Source organism: Mustela putorius, unplaced genomic scaffold (assembly GCF_011764305.1).
Source record: "Mustela putorius furo isolate JIRA1106 unplaced genomic scaffold, ASM1176430v1.1 tig00003834_pilon_pilon_pilon, whole genome shotgun sequence".
Classification (NCBI taxonomy): Eukaryota; Metazoa; Chordata; class Mammalia; order Carnivora; family Mustelidae; genus Mustela; species Mustela putorius.
In genome coordinates this window covers 108753090-108773583 of record NW_025421987.1, presented here as the reverse complement: position 1 = coordinate 108773583, position 20494 = coordinate 108753090, and the positions used below count along the sequence as shown (strand labels likewise).

At 37.2% G+C, this 20494-nt stretch overlaps 1 protein-coding gene across 2 annotated transcripts in view; it reads left to right on the top strand.

Moving 5' to 3' along the window:
• DNAJC13 (DnaJ heat shock protein family (Hsp40) member C13) overlaps window positions 1–20494 on the top strand; it is a 124810-nt gene that overhangs the window by 15000 nt on the left and 89316 nt on the right. For both annotated transcript variants that reach the window (XM_004762502.3, XM_004762501.3), the window contains exon 2: window positions 4835–4915. In XM_004762502.3, coding sequence (XP_004762559.1) covers window positions 4848–4915 — 68 coding nt within the window. In that variant the 5' untranslated portion in view covers window positions 4835–4847. The remainder of the gene's footprint in view (window positions 1–4834; window positions 4916–20494) is intronic.

Genomic DNA, 20494 nt, shown 5'->3' with positions numbered 1-20494 from the left:
AATAGCAGTATCACTTGTTGCTTCCTAAAATGTTAGAGATAATTGTCAAATCTGCTGATTTTGGCCATAGGAACAGCTACTGATGTCCAGAGAGAGTTGAGGTACTTCTTTAATCTTATATTGTATTTTTTCTGTCAACAGAGTTATCTGCATCGGTATTTCTTCTATTAGCCACATAATCAGTAGTTTAAAATTTTCTTAAATTTTATTTTATTGTGGTAAGAACACTTTAACATGAGATCTGTCCTCTTAACAGATTTTTAAGTGTGCAGTACAGTATTGTTAACTGTAGGCACCATGCTGTATAGCAGATCTCTGCAACTTAATTATCCTGCTCAGCAGAAACTTTATACCCATTGATTAGCAACTCCCCCTTTCTACTGCACCCCAGTTCCTGGCAGCCACCATTCTACTCTCTGTTCTATGAGTTTGACTATTTTAGATAACTCATATAATACAGCATGGACTAATGCAGTATTGGCCCTTCTATGGCTGACTTATTTCACATAGCATCATGTCCCCCAAAGTTCACCTATGTTGCATATTGCAAGATTTCCTTCTTTTTCACGGCTGAAAAATACTCCTTTGTGTGTGTATACCACAATTTTTAATTTTTTCATCCATTGATGGATTTGAAGTTGTTTCCATATCTTGGCTCTTACAGAAAATGCTGTAGTGAACATGGGAGTTGACTCTTGAAGATCCTAATTTCAATTCTTTTGGATAAATACCTGGAAGTTTTGTTGCTGGATCTTATGTTAGTTCTATTTTTAATTGTTAGGAACTTCAGTACTGTTTCCCATACTCCCTATACCATTTTGCATTCTCACTACCAGTATTCAGTTTCTCTACATCCTTGCCAAAACTTGTTGTCTTTTGGCATTTTTGTTTGTTTTGATAATTGCCCTCATAACAGGTGTGAGGTAATATCTCATGCCTCTTTTTATTTTTTTAAGGTTTTACTTATTTATTTAATTTTGGGCAATCTCTACACCCAACGTGGGGCTTGAACTCACAACCCCGAGATCAGGAGTCATGTGCTCCACCAACTGAGCCAGCCATGCACCCCCTCTGGTGCTTTTGAGTTGCATTTCTCTGATAGTGACATTGAACATCTTTTCATATACCTGTTGGCCATTTGTATATCTTCCAATAGTTTAATTTTATACTAATGTGTATGTTAGATCTTCTCTCTCTTTCTTCTTTAACTATCCTAACCTCTAAGAACTCTGGAGTCTGGTGCTTTTATCACCACCAAGTTCCTAGGTCTTTAGAAAGTTGTAGATAAGCCTTCTTGATGTAAACTTGGTTTAATTCTCCTCCTAAAAGATCTGTTTGAGTTAAGTATTCCCAAATCAGCAATACCTACAAAGTCATCTTTAGGAGTACGCCACCCCCCCACCGTGGTCCTGGGGTCATGCTCTTAAGTTCTTTGGCACTATCTTTTCTTTTTTTTTAAGATTTTATTTATTTATTTGACAGAGATCACAAGTAGGCAGAGAAGCAGGCAGAGAGAGAGGAGGAAGCAGGCTCCCTGCGGAGTAGAGAGCCAGATGTGGAGCTCAATCCCAGGACACTGGGATCACGACCAAAGCCTAAGGCAAAGGCTTTAACCCAGTGAGCCACCCAGGCACCCCTGGTGCTATCATTTTAAAGTCTTTATTATTTTTCTCTCACCTTCATTTTAAATTTAAAGTCCCTTAATGATACCAGTCACTCTTCACTCAAGTGGATTTTCTTGTACAATTTTCTTGGTACAATTTTCTTGTACCAAGGTAGGCCTTGGCACAGAGTCTGTCAGTCAGGTAAGTTATGGTCTAGCAGTCCAAACTCCACTCCTTAGTATTGGTCATCACCTTTTGTGTCCCCCTTTTTTAATCCCTTATTCCAATATTCAGTCGTAGTATATGAGGGGAAAGATAATATCTGTAGACCTATATTTTTCACTATTTTGCCATATTCTCAGAGATCCTACCTAAATTTCTTTTCAGCAATGTCGTTTACTGCAAATGATTTAGAAGCCAGGAAAAATGTCTGCTGGTTTTAATAAGTCTTAGTTGGCTGTCTGTTTCATCTCAGATACACAATCCAGGGGGGAAAAAAACAAACAAAATGCACCAACTGTCAGGACTATATTTAGCTGTCTCCATACACATTAGAAAGGAAGATGTCAGTTGACTGTAATTTCCTCTCTAGTAACATTAAAGGTTTCCCTAATCTTGCTGTTACTTGTGGTTCTCCTCTTCCTCAGAGCATGAGTTGATGCTTTTCCAGAAGATTTGACAAAACCTTATTTAGGAGTACCTGTTAGAAAATCAAGTTTAAAGTGGACATCAGGATTTCCTGTGGGGTTGTTGCATTTCATTCATTCACTTAAGTACTTATTGAGCACCCATTCTGTGTCAGGAACTCTTGTAGACTTTGGGGATATATGTGTATAAATTAGCTTAACAGACAAAAATTCTTCTCTCTTGATAATGGTAGCAGGATTAGATGGGTAATAAATTGCACATTGAATAAATTGACAGTGAAAGTGCCATAGAGCAGGAATCAGGGGGAATTGAAGATGTAGAATGAGGAGAGTGATTACAATTTATAACAGGATAGTTAGGGTAGGCCTCATTATAAAAGTGACATTTAAACACAGATTTGAAGGATATGTGTACCATGTAGGTGTCCAGGGGAAGAGTGTTCTACATAGAGTATAGAGGCCCTTGCCACTTTGCTAATACAAAAATAGTAGGAATGAAGAAAGCAATTTCAAAATGGCAGTGTCTTTTAAAATGTTTTTGCTGTGGAGGTATATGTACTCAAGAGAAATAAAAACATGTTCATACAAATGCTATAAGCAGCATGATTCCTAATAGCCAAAAAGTAGAAACAACACAAATGTCCATCAACTGATAAATAAACAAAATGTGGTATATCTATACAATAGAAGGAAACTAATGCATTCCAGAGTGTGGTGAACTTTGAAAATGTCATGCTACATGAAAGAAGGCAGTCACAGAGACCACATTTTGTATGATTCATTTATATGAGATGTCTAAAATAGGCAAATCTGTAGTGACAGAAAGTAGATTAGTGGTTGCCAGGTGCTGGGAGTGAGTGGGAATGAGGAGTGACTGCTAACAGGGTTTCTTTATGGGATGACAAAAATGTTCTAAAAACGGCATTGGTTGTAGAACTCTGAATATGCTAAAAACCCCTGAATTGTATACTTAAAAAGGGTGAATTCTATGGTGTGTGAATTATATCTTAAAAAGCTGTTATAAAAGTGTCCTTTTGAATGAAATTCGTTTTATTCACATTATTAGAAGAATACTTGCTGATTAAAAACAAATTAGACCAGTGTGAACCATAATGTGGTCGGAACCATAATTCTAGCTATTTAGTGTGCCCTGACACTTTGGTATGTGTCCAGTATTTTTTTAAGTACATTTCTAAGTAAGGGTGGGGAAAGATGGTCAGGTCACAAAAGAAGTAAATGACCATATTCATTTTAACTTTTATGCAGTATGAAGTAAACTATGTAGTATCTTCAAAATTTATGAGTCTTTTTTTAGTAAACAGTTCCAATAATTTATCCTGTACAATTAACTAAATTTAAATTTTTTTCATGAAATAGTTGGGTTCTGGATTTCATACACTTCTAGGTATAGTCAATAGACTAATTTTAAAACACAACACATAACATGGTCCCTCTGCATGAAGCTGGTTGGGAGCTATTACCCTGTGGTCTGTCGTACAAATTGGAGAGTCCTGAACTATTTGGTCTGTGTACTCTTCAGCCAGTTTACTCACCAAATTGTTTTTAGGTTTCTAAACACTTACTGTCAGTTTCTGTACTTAGCTTGATGCTTGTGATTACACTATAAGTAGTATTGTTCTAGTATATTCATATAGTGGAATACCATATAGCCTTAAAAAAATCACTTCTTTTTAAAGAATATTTAATTCCATAGAAGGTTCTATAGAAGAAGGTTAAAATTGTGTGAAAACAGGCTTAAGCAGTATAATTGACAGTCTCAATTTTGTTTTAAAAACGCCTATTCTAAATAGAGGAGGGGAGGCTAGGATGATTATCTTTAGATGCTAGTATTTACTTTATGAGCATTTTAGATTTTTTGCCATGGACATTTTAGATTTTTTAATATTGTCATTTTTTTTTTTTTTTTTTAAGATTTTATTTATTTATTTATTTGACAGAGAGAGAGTACAAGTAGGCAGAGAGGCAGGCAGAGAGAGAGAGGGGGAAGCAGGCTCTCCGCTGAGCAGAGAGCCCGATGCGGGACTCGATCCCAGGACCCTGAGATCATGACCCGAGCCGAAGGCAGCGGCTTAACCCACTGAGCCACCCAGGTGCCCTAATATTGTCATTTTTAAGTTAAATTGTATTTATAGTGGGTCTTCTTAAAGTGACAGTGACAGCAGAACAGCTGGCACTTAGTAACTCAATGAAAACCTTTTTGAGTTGATTTGATACTTGGCAGACATTTTTAGGTGCCCATATTGTGCCAAGGCATTGTTTGGTAATGTGTGATTTAAAGATGCATTTACTTGAACATTTCTTTATTAGGTCTCTACTCTTGGGATGTTGAAGGCAATTCTTGTCCTCAAGAAACCCAGTGTAGTAGAGAAGAGCAGGCAATCACAATATGGTGTGCTAAAGTCTGTGACAAAGATGTGAATAGATAGTGCCTGTTCCCTAAAACCTATGGTCTTGTGCCTTAAAATCAGTACTATATGGCAAGCTCTGAAAGTATGGTATGGGAGATTCAGGAAAAACTTGAAGGATAACTGTACTGAATTCAGCCATATTTTTATCTTCCAGGTTTCAGCACAAAATGAACATAATTAGGGAAAACAAGGATTTGGCATGTTTCTACACAACAAAACATTCATGGAGGGGAAAGTAAGTATTTCTGTTGGTTTTATTTTTCTGTGCTTCTATGAAGTATCATTTTAAATGTAACTTTCAATATCTTGAGTAGTACCACACAGCTCAGTTATGCCATTTAGCCCTTCTCTTCTGAAAAGCATATGTGCATATTTTAAATGCAAATGCTACACTTGGAATCAATTATTGTTCTTTTTTTCTTTTGACATTTCTGGTTTTCTGTGTCTGTGTTAGAAGGGAGTTGGTAAGAATTAACAGTACCAAAAGGAAAACAGACCATCTATCTACCTTCCTGGATGTTGTCTATTAGTGATTGGATTATGTAGTGGCGGCAGAGTCTTAACTCCACAGCTTTATTGCCTGGAGACGAACCTGTGTGTGATGGCTGCATTTTTATGTTGATTTGCCTGTCAGAGAAATGTGCTAATAGTGCATTTTATAATCTTTCTTTAGTCCTGTAATGAATTTTTAAAAATTTAGTTTGATCTTATTTTTTCCTTGGGGGAGGCAGTGACATTTTTTAGTAGCCTGCCTGGTCAGACCAAGATGTTGATGCTTCTGTTTCCTTTTTATAAAACCGGTGGTAATTCCTACTCCTCAGATTGCTGTGGGGATTAGGTGAAGTGACATGGAGTATGTGAAGGTTTTAAAATCATGCTTTAAACACACTGAGTATTCAGTAATGGGACCTGTTGACCATTACCAAAAACAGTTTCCTGTCTAATCCTTTTAGGTACCAGTAAGTAAAATGAGTGTTCCATGCTTTTGACAGTTAGGTGACCACACTATTCCACATCAGACCTCAGATAAACCATGCTATGTATACAAAGCCAGCCAACTTTAGATCTTTTGCTGGACTTTTCATCTTTTAGGTAATAGTGTAGTAACTTCTTAGAATGGTGCAATATCTGAATTCTGTAGTGTTTCTCATTTGCATTAACAAACTGACTATAATTTTGAAAGAGTATTTGTTTCCGTTTAGTAACTCAATTGTACGAGCTCCTAAATAAGGGAGCATAACTGTTACAAACTTGTAGAATATTTGTCTTGAAATTTTTTCTTCATTTGATTTCATTGAGCAAAGTTAGAAAATTGATGTACTCGGAGCAATGTGAGTCTCTTCAGTTCTTTGAATCAGCCTTTAAAAAATTGTATGTTGAAAAAATTTTTATTTTTTCCTCAAGTGGTAGATTGCTCTGATTATCATACTATAACTTCTATTTTTAGTACAAGTATAGCATACTGAAACATGAATTCTAAAGAATAAGCCTACTGGGGCACCTGGTTGGCTCAGTGTGTTAAAGCCTTTGCCTTCAGTTCAGGTCATGATCCCAGGGTCCTGGGATCGAGCCCCATATCGGGCTCTCTGATCCATGCGGAGCTTGCTTCCTCTTCTTTCTCTCTCTCTCTCTGCCTGCCTCTCTGTCTACTTGTGATCTCTGTCAAAGAAATAAATAAATAAATTTTCAAAAAAAGAATAAGCTTACTGAATATTTATATTTTGTGAACTTATCAATAATTCCAATCATCTGGAAAAAATTTTTTTGATGTTTTGGGAAAGTTGGGACTAAGACTTAAGACACCCTTTTTTTTTTTCTTACCTAATAATTTGGAGCAGAACTGTTCATGTGCTTTCAGCACAATTCCTTGCCTCCATCATTGACACCTTGAAACTTTTTTGTTTTGTTTTAATAATATCTTTATTAAGATAAAATTTTACATAACATAAAATTCACCTTTTTAAAGTGTACAATTCGGTTGTTTTTAATATATTCAGTAGAGTTGTGGACACTAATCATTTTTGGAGCATTTTCATCATCTCCCCAAAAATCTTCTCTAATAATATTAGCAGTTACTTTCCTTTTTTCCTATCTTCTCAGTATCTGACAGCCACTAATCTACTTTCTATCACAAGATCAGCTTTTTTAAAAGATTTATTTATTTATTTTGAGAGTGAGGGTGAGTGCATGTGCACAAACACAGAGGGGAGGGGCAGTGGGAGAAGGAGAGAATCTTTTTTTTTTTTTTTAAGATTTTATTTATTTATTTGACAGACAGAGATCACAAGTAGGCAGAGAGGCAGGCAGAGAGAGAGGAGGAAACAGGCTTCCCGCTGAGCAGGGAGCCCGGATGCGGAGCTCGATCCTGGGATCATGAGCCTGAGCAGAAGGCAGAGGCTTTAACCCACTTAGCCACCCAGGTGCCCTGAGAAGGAGAGAATCTTAAGCAAACTCTGCTGAGTGCAGAGTCCAAAATGGAGCTCCATCCCAGTGACCCTGAGATCATGACCCAAGCTGAAACCAAGACCATGAAACCAGACTCATGACTGTTTTTCTCCTAGCATAGTGTTTGGAAGTTCATATTGTAGCTTGTGCATTTCATTTCTTTTTATTGCCAAGTAGTATTCTATTGTACGGATTTACTGCATTTGGTCTATCCATTCATCAGTTGATGGACATTTGTGTTGTTTATACTTTTTTACTGGTATGAATAATGCTGCTGTCAATGTCTGTGTGTAACCTTACAGGTGACTATTTATTTCCATTTCTCTTGGGTACATACCTAGGAGTGGAATTGATGTTATATAGAATTATATAGTAACTCTACATTTAATTTTTTGCAATCCTACTATCAGGGTATGAGGAATCCAATTTCTCCACATCCTTACCAACACTTGTCATTGTCTGTCTTTTTTTATTTTAGTTATCCTAATAGATAGGAAGTGTTACTTTGTTGTCATTTTATTATTTTTAAAAATATTTATTAATCTCTTTTGAGAAAGAGTGCGTGCACTTGGTGTGTGAGTGGAGGGAGGGGCAGAAGGAGAGATTCTTCAAGCAGACTCCCCGCTGAGTGCAGAGCCTGAGGTGGGGCTCAGCCCCACAATCCCTGAGATCATGACCTGAGCTGAAACTAAGAGTCAGATTATTAACTGACTGAGCCACCCAGGCACCCCTTGTTGTGGTTTTAATTTGCATTTCCTTGATGACTAAAATGTTGAATATCTTTTTGTGTGTTTGTTGGCCATTTGTATATTTTCCACAAAATGTCTGTTCAAATCATTTATCCATTTTTTATTTGGGTTAGTCGTCCTTTTATTATTGAGTTGTAAGAGTTCGTTATATATTTCGAATACAGATTGCTTATCAGATAAATGGTTTACAGATATTTTCTGCTATTTTGTGGGTTGTCTTTTCACTTTCTTGATGGCTATCTTGATGGCTATCACCTGAAGCACAAAGTTTTTTATTTTGATGAAATCCAGTTTATCTTTTTCTTTTGCTGTTTGTGTTTTTGGTGTCATATCTGAGAAGCCGTTACTTAATCCAAGCTCTCAGAGATTTAATTCTATACTCGAAGAATTCTGTAGCTTCAGTTTTGGGTTAATTTTGTATATAGTGTGAAATAGGGGTCCAACTTTATTCTTTTGGCATGCAGATATCCAGTTGTCCCAACATCATTTGTCGAAAAAATTATTCTTTCCTCATTGAATTGTTACAGCACGCTTGTCAAGAATAATGGGCCATTCATGTAAAAGTTTATTTCTGAACTGCCAGTTTTGTCCCATTGATCTATATACCTGACCTTATGCCAGAACTATTTTGTCTTGATTACTGTGGCTTTGTATTAAGTTTTTTTTTTTTTAAGATTTTATTTATTCATTTGAAAGAGAGAGATCACAAGTAAGCAGAGAGGCAGGCAGAGAGAGAGGAAGGGAAGCAGGCTCCCTGCTGAGCAGAGAGCCCGATGCGGGACTCAATCCCAGGACCCTGAGATCATGACCTGAGCTGAAGGCAGCGGCTTAACCCACTGAGCCACCCAGGCGCCCCTGTATTAAGTTTTAAAACTAGTAATTTGAGGTTCTAACTTTGTTGGTTTTCAAGATTGGGCTATTTTGGGTCTCTTGCATTTCCGTATGAATTTTAGTCAGCTAGTGAATTTTACAGAAAGGCTGCTGGGATTTTGATAGGGATTTTATTAAATGTGTGGATCAAATAGGAGAGTATTGCCACCCTAACAATATTGATTTGATCCATGAATGTGGGATGTCTATTTATTTACGTATTTAAATTTTCTTTCAGCAGTATTTTGTTGTTTTTAGTATACATACCTTGAAGCTTTTACCTTCTTGAAAGATCTTGCATTTCCAGAGTGTGATAGTTATTTCATTAATTATGTACATTATTATGTGGCAATCAAATTTTTATTATACTTAACCTATTTTATGTGGCCAGTTGTAGTCTTAATTTTAAAGCATTCCTCATCAGTGTTAATGTAAAAAACAAATGGTTAACATTAAAAGCTCTGTGTTGTTTCAGAGTTGTTAATTGCACCCTTTCTCTAGAAATAGGTCTATTTACGACAAATTTTACATGTGATTTTGGGGATTTAGGGCCTCAGTTTTAAGTCTCTTCGTGCCTGTATACATACTGCTAACCCAGGTACAACATTCAGAAAAATGTTATTGATAGTGGCAGCAAAGATGAATAAATATTTTTCTTCCTATGTATTTCTAAGTTAAAAATATATGTCTAAATTAAATATGTCAATATATTTAGAGGTGTTCTAAATTAAAAATAACCTTTCTCACATATTCCTTTGAGGATATTCATGTGACCTATTTCATGTTACCTTTGTAATAGTTTTCTTGTGTCTCATTTTGCAACCACTGTTCTGTGCTCTTATTAATTCAGGTTTATTCATGGTTAGTGTAGTCTCCTTAGCTGGCCAAGTAGCCTTTTCTTCTGTGCTTGTCATTTTCCCCCTTGGAAATCATATAACTGTATGTTTGTTGTGGCAGTAGCTGGTCAACGGAATAGATTTCAGGAGTAAAAAGCACTTTGCTTTCATGAAAGAGCAAAGTTTCCTTTTTGGCCTAAGCAAGCCATTTCTTTTTTCCTTTTTTTTTTTTTTTTAGATTTTATTTATTTATTTGACAGACAGAGATCACAAGTAGGTAGGGAGAGAGGAGGAAGCAGGCTGGAGAGAGAGAGCCAGCCGGATGTGGGGCTCAATCCCAGGATCCTGGGATCATGACCTGAGCTGAAGGCACAGACTTTAACCCACTGAACCACCCAGGTGCCCCCCCAAGCAAGCCATTTCTAATAGGAAGAAGGATACATATATTTCAGTTAAAGCAGAAGTGCCGGGATGCCTGAGTGGCTTAGTCAGTTAAGTGTCTGCCTTTGGCTCTGGTCATGATCCCCAGGTCCTGGGATGGAGTCCTGCATTGGGCTCCTAGCTCAGCAGAAAGTCTGCTTCTCCCTCTGTCTGCTGCTCGCCCTGTTCATGCTCTGTCTCTCTCCCTCTCTCTCTCGGACAAATAAATAAATCTTACAAAAAAAAAATAATAATGCACATTCACTTTGGGAAACTTTAGCATGATTTTCAAAATACAGATTTTTAGTTTTTTTCTGGGTAGAAATTACAAGTAAAATCTATGTGTGGATCACTTTGATATTTGCATACATTAATTATAGCAAATGCTCTGCATTTTAAGAGTAGCAATTTAGTGTCTGCACTAGATTTTAATATGTTGGGATGGATATATATGGTAATCAGTCTGTGGAATTAAATGGCTATGCTTATGACATTCATATACAATATGTGTAGTGACTAGATACAGAAAATTGACTGAAAATGAAGCTGGCAAATTTCTGATACCTTTCTTATGTGTAGAACTAGAATCCTGCAAAAGAAGAGAATTTACAAGTGTTAGCCATCTGGAATTTACAAGTGTTACCAACTCTGATAATCCTAGAAATCTTGAGGATTTTTCATTTGCTTTGTTGATCTGGCTCTTGACCGTGCCAGCCTCTAAACCTCAGATGAGTCCATCTTGAATTATTTTTGTGTTTTCTTTATATAATTCTTTGTGCTTATTATCAGGCAGTCTGGGATTTGAACATTTTTCATCCAAAAGTGCAAATAATAATGTATCCCCTTTTTAGGAATTTTGTATTTACACATAGTTTTGCTTGTATTTAAAGCTAGCTTCAGGAGCAAAGATAGTCTTTTCAACAAGTGATGCTGATCATTTGGACATGCACATGCAAAAATTTAAAAAGGGAAAAGAAAAAAAAGAATCTAGGCACAGACTTAAACTTTTCATAAAAAATAACTAAAAAATGGATCACTGACCTAAATGTGAAACACAGAAGTCTTAAAGGATAACATGGGAGGGGCACCTTGGTGGCTCAGTGGATTAAGCTGCTGCCTTCGGCTCAGGTCATGGTCTCAGGGTCCTGGGATCGAGTCCCGCATCGGGCTCTCTGGTTGGTGGGGATCCTGCTTCCCTCTCTCTCTCTCTGCCTGCCTCTCTGCTACTTGTGATCTCTCTCTGTCAAATAAATAAATAAAATCTTTTACAAAAAAATAACATGGGAGAAAACCTAGATGAATCTTGGGTTTGGTAATGACTTTTTAGATAAAACACCAAAGATGTGACCCATGAAGAAATGAATTGATCAGCCAGGTTTCATTAAAATTAAAAACTTCTCTGTGAAAGACGCTGTCAAGAGAATGTAAAAACAAGTGGGAGAAAATATTTGTAAAAGACACTTGACTATTTGACTATTCAAAGTATACAGAGAACCCTTAAAACTCAACATAAGAAAACAACCTTTACAAAATGAGCCAAAGACACTGGAGGCACCTGGGTGGCTCAGTGAGTTAAACCTCTGCCTTTAGCTTGGGTCATGATCTCGGGGTCCTGGAGTCGAGCCCCACATTGGGCTCTCTGCTCTGTGGGGAGCCTGCTCCCCCCCCCATCTCTCTGCCTACCACTGCCTACTTGTGATCTCTCTCTGTCAAATGAATAAATAAAATCTTATTTAAAAAGAAAAATGAGCGAAAGACTTTAACAGGGATCTCACCAAAGTAGACATACAGATGACAAATAAACATATGAAAAGATACTTTACGTCATCATGGAAATGTAGAGATCAGAACACTGGGCATGCCAAATGCTGGTAAGGATGTCCGAGCAAAGGGTCTCATCCATTGCTGGTGGGAATGCAAAATGGTATAGCCGCTTTGAAAGACTGTTTGGTGGTTTCTTATAAGACTCAAATGTCCTCTTACCGTATGATCCAGCAATCACACTCTATAATATTTACCCAAAAGAGTTGAAAATTACGTCTACACAAAAACCTGTACACAGATGTTTATAGCACCTTTATTCATAATTACCAAAACTTGGAAACAATCAAGATGTCCGTCAGTAAGTGAATGGATGGATAACCTGTAGTATGTGCAGGTAATGACTTATTCAGTGCTAAAACGTAATCAAGCATCAAGCTAGGAAAGAAACTTAAAAGCATACTACTGAGTGACAGTCTGAAAAGGTTGCATACTGTGAAGTCCAACTATATGATGTTGCAGAAAAGGCAGAACTTTGGAGACCGTAAAAAGATGAGTGGTTGCCAAGGTTTAGGGGGAGGGAGGAATAACAGACAAAGGAGCACAAAGGATATTTGGGGCAGTGAAACTTACTGTGTATGATATTGTAATGGTGGATACATGTCTTTATACATTTGTCCGAATCCATAGAATGTACAACACCAAAAATGAAGCCTAATGGAAACTGGATTTGTGTTGAAAATGATGTGTCATTGTAGTTTCAGTAGTTACAACAAATGTTATTCAAATGGAGTTTGACCAGAATCAGAGTATTGTGGTACTATATGCATAGGAACAATCACTTTGCCCATTAATTTTGTTCTGTGTTAGGTATGAATTTAGCAGTTGTGGTTACTGGAAACATCATGATACTAATTATAATTAATTCAGTTACTCTACTGGAGTTTTAAACCCCTCCTGTTACTCAACAGAATAATAGCAATAAGAATATCTAACATTTATTGATTTTATATAAATAGCAAGTGACAAATACTTGACATGGATTAGTTCTTTTAATCCTCATATTATAAGATAGATACATATACTGTATCTTTCAGATGGAGAAACTGAAGCTCAGAGAGGTTAAGCAAATTATCAGAGGATACATAGAAAGTGAATAGAATAGTCCAGATAGTATTCGAACCCAGGCAGTGACTCCAGAGCTGGCGGGGTAAACTATTATGCTGTAGTGCCTCCTTCAGCATTGCTTACCATTGATCTAACTCCTTGAGAGACCTTGCACTTTAGTTATCCTTAGTTTCATTATTTGATGGACTAAAATTCTAATTCAAGTAACTGGATTGTGAAGCTTTTAATAGTAAAAGGAAAAACCCTAGGTTCTTTGAGAATCCTAATGGCTTCCTAGAAATTGGTAGCCAAAACTTTTTTTTTTAGATTTTATATATTTATTAGAGAGAGAGAGAGAGATCACAAGTAGGCAGAGAGGCAGGCAGAGAGAGACATAGAAGCAGACTCCGCACTGAGCAGAGAGCCCAATGCGGGGCTCTATCCCAGGACCCTGAGATCATGACCCCAGCTGAAGGCAGAGGCTTAACCCACTGAGTCTCTCAGGCGCCCCTGCCAAAACTTATTTTAAAATGGTTGAAGGAATTAGTGTTCAGCTTAGGAAAGAGGATTCAAAGTGAAAGTATGGTTGGGCAGAAATAATTTTGTATCCTATGTGAAGTTGAAAGACAGAACTTGAACCAGCAGGTGAAATTTGTGGGAAAGAATATATTGGCTTAATTCTAAGAAACAATGGTTAGTATCTGCAGTACTGGAAAAAAGAAATAGAATTGCTCTTAAGTTCCCTTGCACTGTAACGAACAATTAAAATTAGCCAACTTTTCTCAGGTTAAGGGGACTAGACTGGGTAACCTAAAAGCTGTCTTCCAACTCTGCTTAGATCTCTTTGGCTTATTTGAGGCCCATTGCATAGACTATTTGCTGAAAGAACTGAGGTTCAGTCTATAGCTATAACACCCTGAATGCTCCTGATCTGCTCTGATCTCAGAAGCTAAGCAGGATCAGACCTGGTTAGTACTTGGACAGGAGGTTCTTAACTCTTAAAGTAATACACAAAGGTTTTATAATCTCAGGAAATTTGAGAACCCATTTTTTTTATAGTAAACCAAAAGCTTTTTTTTTTTTTTTTGTACTTTACAAAAAGAAAGTAATATTGAATTTTCTCTAAAAGAGTTGAATGGTAATGAAATTTTGTGTAGCAGAATATGGTGATGTTGACCAGTATTTTTGGAGCGTCTGTTGACACTTTTGTACATTTTTCATTGACACATGCTGGTTAAGAGTATTCAAGTCTGGAATTAACTTTCAAACAATGACTGACAAGTAACTTATCTCTTAACTACTTTGAAATTCATTTCAGATGTTTGAATTAGTTAACTTAATAATAAATAAAACATCAGAGGGTGCCTGGGTGGTCACACTCTTGATACCAGCCCAGGTCATGATCTCAGGGTTGTGAGATATAGGCTGGCTGTGACTCTGTGCTAGATGTGGAGTCTGCTTAAGACTCTCCCTCTCGGGGCGCCTGGGTGGCTCAGTGGGTTAAAGCCTCTGCCTTTGGCTCGGGTCATGATCCCAGGGTCTTGGGATCGAGCCCTGCATTGGGCTCTATGCTCTGCGGGGAGCCTGCTTCCTCCTCTCTCTGCCTGCCTCTCTGCCTACTTGTGATCTCTGTCTGACAAATAAATAAAAATCTTTAAAAAGGTGGGGGGCACCTGGGTGGCTCAGTGGGTTATTCCTCCGCCTTCAGCTCAGGTCATGATCCCAGGGTCCTGGGATCGAGCCCCGCATTGGACTCTCTGCTCAGCAGGGAACCTGCTTCCCCCTCTCTCTCTGCCTACTTGTGATCTCTGCCAAACAAACAAACAAATAAATAAATAAATAAAAAGATTCTCCCTCTCTCAGGAACATGGCAAGGATGTCCATTATCACCACTGCTATTCAAAATAGTACTAGAAGTCCTAGCCTCAGCAGTCAGACAACAAAAAGAAATTAAAGGCATCCAAATCGGCAAAAAAGTCAAACTATCACTCTTTGTAGATGATATGATACTATATGTGGAAAACCCAAAAAGACTCCACTCCAAAACTACTAGAACTTGTACAGGAATTCAGTAAAGTGTCAGGATATAAAATCAATGCACAGAAATCAGTTGCATTTCCTTACACCAACGACAAGACAGAAGAAAGGGAAAATAAGGAGTCAGTCCCATTTACAATTGCACCCAAAACCATAAGGTACCTAGGAATAAACCTAACCAAAGAGGCAAAGAATTTGTACTCAGAAAACTATAAAGTACTCATAAAAGAAATTGAGGAAGACACAAAGAAATGGAAAAATGTTCTATGCTCATGGATTGGAAGAACAAATATTGTGAAAATATCTATGCTACCTAAAGCAATCTACACATTTAATGTAATCCCTATCAAAATCCCATCCATTTTTTTCAAGGAAATCGAACAAATAATCCTAAAATTTGTATGGAACCAGAAAAGACCTCGAATAGCCAGAGGAATATTGAAAAAGGAAGCCAAAGTTGGTGGCATCACAATTCCAGACTTCAGGCTCTATTAGAAAGCTGTCATCATCAAGACAGTATGGTACTGGCACAAAAACAGACACATGGATCAATGGAACAGAGTAGAGAGCCCAGAAATAGACCCTCAACTCTATGGTCAACTAATCTTTGACAAAGCAGGAAAGAATGTCCAATGGGAAAAAAAACAGCCTCTTCAACAAATGGTGTTGGGAAAATTGGACAGCCACATGCAGAAAAGTGAAACCGGCCCACTTCCTTACACCACAGACGAAAATAGACTCAAAATGGATGAAGGACCTCAATGTGAGAAAGGAATCCATCAAAATCCTTGAGGAGAACGCAGGCAGCAACCTCTTTGACCTCAGCCGCAACAACTTCTTCCTAGGAACATCGCCAAAGGCAAGGGAAACAAGGGCAAAAATGAACTATTGGGACTCCATCAAGATCAAAAGCTTTTGCACAGCCAAGGAAACAGTTAACAAAACCAAAAGACAACTGACAGAATGGGAGAAGATACTTGCAAACGACATATCAGATATATGGGCTAGTATCCAAAATCTATAAAGAGCTTATCAAACTCAACACCCAAAGAACAAATAATACAATCAAGAAATGGGCAGAGGATATGAACAACATTTCTGCAAAGAAGACATCCAGATGGCCAACAGACACATGAAAAAGTGCTCCACATCACTCGGCATCAGGGAAATACAAATCAAAACCACAATGAGATACCACCTCACACCAGTCAGAATGGCTAAAATTAACAAGTCAGGAAATGACAGATGCTGGCGAGAATACGGAGAATGGGGAACCATCCTACACTGCTGGTAGGAATGCAAGCTGGTGCAGCCACTCTGGAAAACAGCATGGAGGTTCCTCAAAAAGTTGAAAATTGAGTTACCCTGTGACCCAGCAATTGCACTACTGGGTATTTACCCTAAAGATAAAAACGTAGTGATCCGAAGGGGCACGTGCACCCGAATGTTTATAGCAGAAATGTCTACAATAGCCAAACTATGGGAAGAACCTAGATGTCCATCAACAGACAAATGGATAAAGAAGATGTGGTGTATATATATACAATGGAATACTATGTAGCCATCAAAAGAAATGAAATCTTGTCATTTGCGACGACATGGATGGAACTAGAGGGTATTAGGCTTAGTGAAATAAGTTGATTGGAGAAAGACAACTGTCATATGATCTCCCTGATATGAGCAAGTGGAGGTGCAACGTGGGAGGTTTGGGGGGTAGGAAAAGAATAAATGAAACAAGATGGGATCGGGAAGGAGACAAACCCTAAGAGACTCTTAATGTCACAAAACAAACTGAGGGTTGCCAGGGGGAGGGAGGTAGGAAGAGGGTGGTGGGATTATGGTCAGTGGGGAGGGTATGTGCTATGGTGAGTGCTTTGAAGTGTGTAAACCTGGCAATTCACAGACCTGCACCCTTGGGGCTAATAACACATTATATGTTTATTTAAAAATTTTAAAATTATTTTAAAAAAAGACTCTCCCTACCCACCTCATTCTCAAATAATAACAATGAAAATGTTGGTTCGAGACTGGGTCTTTGAGGGGCTGACTCCCTTATTTACTGCCATGTCCTTGAACCCAGCTCAAATAGGCTGGGTTTTTTTAATAGTTTTTTTTTTTTTTTTTAAGATTTTATTTATTTGACAGACAGAGATCACAAGTAGGAAGAGAGGCAGGCAGAGAGAGAGAGAGCTCGGGAAGCAGGCTCCCTGCTGAGCAGAGAGCCCAAGGCGGGGCTCAATCCCAGGACCTTGAGATCGTCACCTGAGCCAAAGGCAGAGGCTTAACTTACTGAGCCACCCAGGTGCCCCTGATATATGCTCTTTCAATACTGGGTCAATCCATGGTAATACTTAATACAGTATCTGATCTAATACATTAGGATTTTTTCCCAAAAAAAGTTGCTGTAGAAAAAAAGTAGTGTCATGAAACGTATTTCAAAGAGGAAAGCAGTATTTATAAGGATTATAAAATTTAAGAAGGGCGTAACAGGGCCTCCCTGGGTAGCTCAGTCAGTTAAACATCTGACTCTTGATCTCAGCTCAGGGCTTGATCTCAGGGTAAGTTCTAGCTCTGCATTGGTTCCACATGGGTTTGTGTAGCCTACTTTAAAAAAAAGAATGGAATAGCATATTTTTATCTGCAGGAATTAGAATAATACAGGAGTGTTTGTTTTAATGTAGATTAATGTAACTTTAGTCTGTTGAAAAATATGAACATCACCTGTCATATTCAAAACTGGATTACATCCCCAGGTTTTGCTTCAATTGTCTTTGTTTCAGATGATCTTTCTCATCTCTGTCGGCAATATCATTAGCAACTTTTTACTGGTTCTTTTCTTTACCTCCAGTTGTTATGGGAGCAAATGCCCCATAGAAAAGGTGCCTCAAGTATGTGTATTTAAATATTAGCTTTAGTGTCTTGATTCTAAATAAACATTAGTGTTAGTGGGTTATGTAAATTATGTTATTTATTAAGCTATCATATTAGAATAAATCTGTGAGTTAGGAAAACTTGAGAGAAGAAAATCATGTATTCCCTATATACATTTAATGATATGTATAACTTCAGTTCCTGAGTAAGACAGAAACAAGTACAATAAGTAAAGTCAATAATGAATATTAATTTTTCAGTTGGGGGAAAAGGTGTTTGTATATTTCTTCATGTTATGTAGATGGTATCATCTGTCATAAGTTTCTCATACATTTTGTTTACTTTAGTCCTTGTTCCTTTTGTCATTTGATTTTAATATAGCTATATTTTATAAGAGCCTTTAGTATGATAATTTTAAGTAATTAGCCAACAAATTCATTTCAGAAGAGATTGGGCGCGTTCAGGGTGGTATGGCCGTAGACCCAACAAATTCATTTCAAACCCAGAAGAACAGCAAATTAAGTTATAATTTATAAGGGGCATTTTCTGTTTGCAGATAGCAAATGGGAGTATTTCATAAAAATAAGACCTTTGTCATTTCCTGATGTTATAGTGGTTATGAGTAAAAAACTGATGTGAAATTAGTTGCTATTTGACATACATTCTTTTTTAAAAACAAGAGAAAATGAACATATCGTATTTGAATGCATGTTGATTTATGATTGAATAGGTTGGCCTGTTAAGCTATTTGACACTGAGCATGTGCCATATGTGTCCTGTGTGAGGAGATAGAGTTTCAAGATAATGAAGACTTATACCTCTCTGAACTTAGAGAATTTTGTTCTTTATGACTTAGGACACCAGTGACTTAGTAAAAGATATAAAAAAAAACCTCTCGAGTTTGCAAGTGTTGTGACTAACACATGATACATGTGAGATCATTTAGGTTTTAATCTCTTAATCTGATATCTAAGGAGGCTTTACAGGTAATCTCTGAAGGTTTAGGGCTGCTTTTAAAGGTGTTTTTAATGACCTAGAAGTATTTGTTCTATACAATAAAGTGCAGCAGCCGTTCTAGGGGGCAAAGAGGAGAATAGAAGAGAATTCTCTTAAGAATTTCCTTATAGCTTTCTTCTTAGGAAGGCTGTAGAGCTCAGTATTTTGTCTATAAAATAGGTCTGAATTCACTAGTCTTGACAGTATTTTGGGCCTAGTGGACACTTAACTCCAGGATCCTTTGTTGATGGATCTAGAATTTGCTCTCTCCAGTTATGGGAGTCACTAACCAGCTGTAACTATTTAAATTTAAACTAATTAAATATAAATAAAATTTAAAATTCACTTGCATTAGCCACATTTCAAGTGCTCAGTAGTGACGTGACTCATAGCTACCTCTTTAGACAGTGTAGATATAGAGTGTTTCCATCTTCTTGGAAAGTTCCTTTGCATAGCACTGATCTAGACAAAAGTTACATGATAAAGATGTTAGAAGGGCTTTAGTTGTGTGGAGGAAATTAGTTTAGAATCGAAAAGAGTATCTTTTTAGCTGAGAGCCTTTAAGACTTTGAATGTGACATTAGTTGACACTGGAAACATTTCAGGCATTTAATTCTTCTATGTTTACTCCCAAAGTAAAATAAACAAATTCTGTAGTTCCATTTCAGGATTGTAGAAATAGGCATGTGTGACTTTCTAGATGATTCTGAAAGTTAGAATTTGTGAATTCACATTTCTGTCAGATATTTGATTTCATTGTGCAGTCTTCTGAGGCAGATACTGATTCAATAAGATCTTCTTTCTTTTTCCTGTTAATTGATAAGCCTCTGTAATAAAGCCTCTGAAGTTCTGAGACTTTTTAGCTGTTTAGGTTAATCCTCATGTACTTCACTAACCTCTCAACCCTCACCTGGCTTTAGAAAGCAGCAAATGAATGTTCTTACATTCAAAGAAGGTATCTGCATTCTTTAGATCTTTTCCCACTCCATTTTAGACATGTGAAAAAGATATTTATAATATTGCCATACTTTTTAAATATTTAATATTATAAAGATTAGTGAAATCTGTCATTTTCTTTTTTTCCCCAAATGGAAATAACATCATCCTTTTTATTATATACTAATTAGAAAAAAATGAAAATAGAAAAATTAAATTGTGAAAGATTTCTCTTAATCTCAGTGGAAATCCTTCTAGTACATTACCCTCAAGTCTGATAATGGCAGTTGGTTTAAGGCATGTGTATGTCTTTTTACTGTATTAGTAGCTGAAAGCAGAAAAACATGAGTTCCATAGATATCAAAAAGGCATTTGATTGTATTTAACATCCAGTTTTGGTAATTTAAGAATCTCTTAACTAAAATACAAATAGAAACTTCATTAAATATGACCAGTTAGATTAACAGAGTTTTCTAATATTGAACTCTGTTTTCTTAAAATGAACCTTCTTTGGTCATGGTGTACTGCTATTTTAATAAGCTACTTGATTTTTTCTTTTTTTTTTTTTTTAAGATTTATTTATTTATTTGACAGAGAGGGAGAGAGAGAGAGAAAGAGAGAGAAAGAGTAAATACAGTCAGGGGGAGTGGCAGGCAGAGGGAGAAGCAGACTCCGTGCTGAAGAAGGAGCCCAGTGCTGGACTCAATTCCATGACCCAGGCCCAAGCCAAAGGCAGACGCTTAATGGACTGAGCCACCCAGGCGCCCTGAGCTATTTGATTCTTAT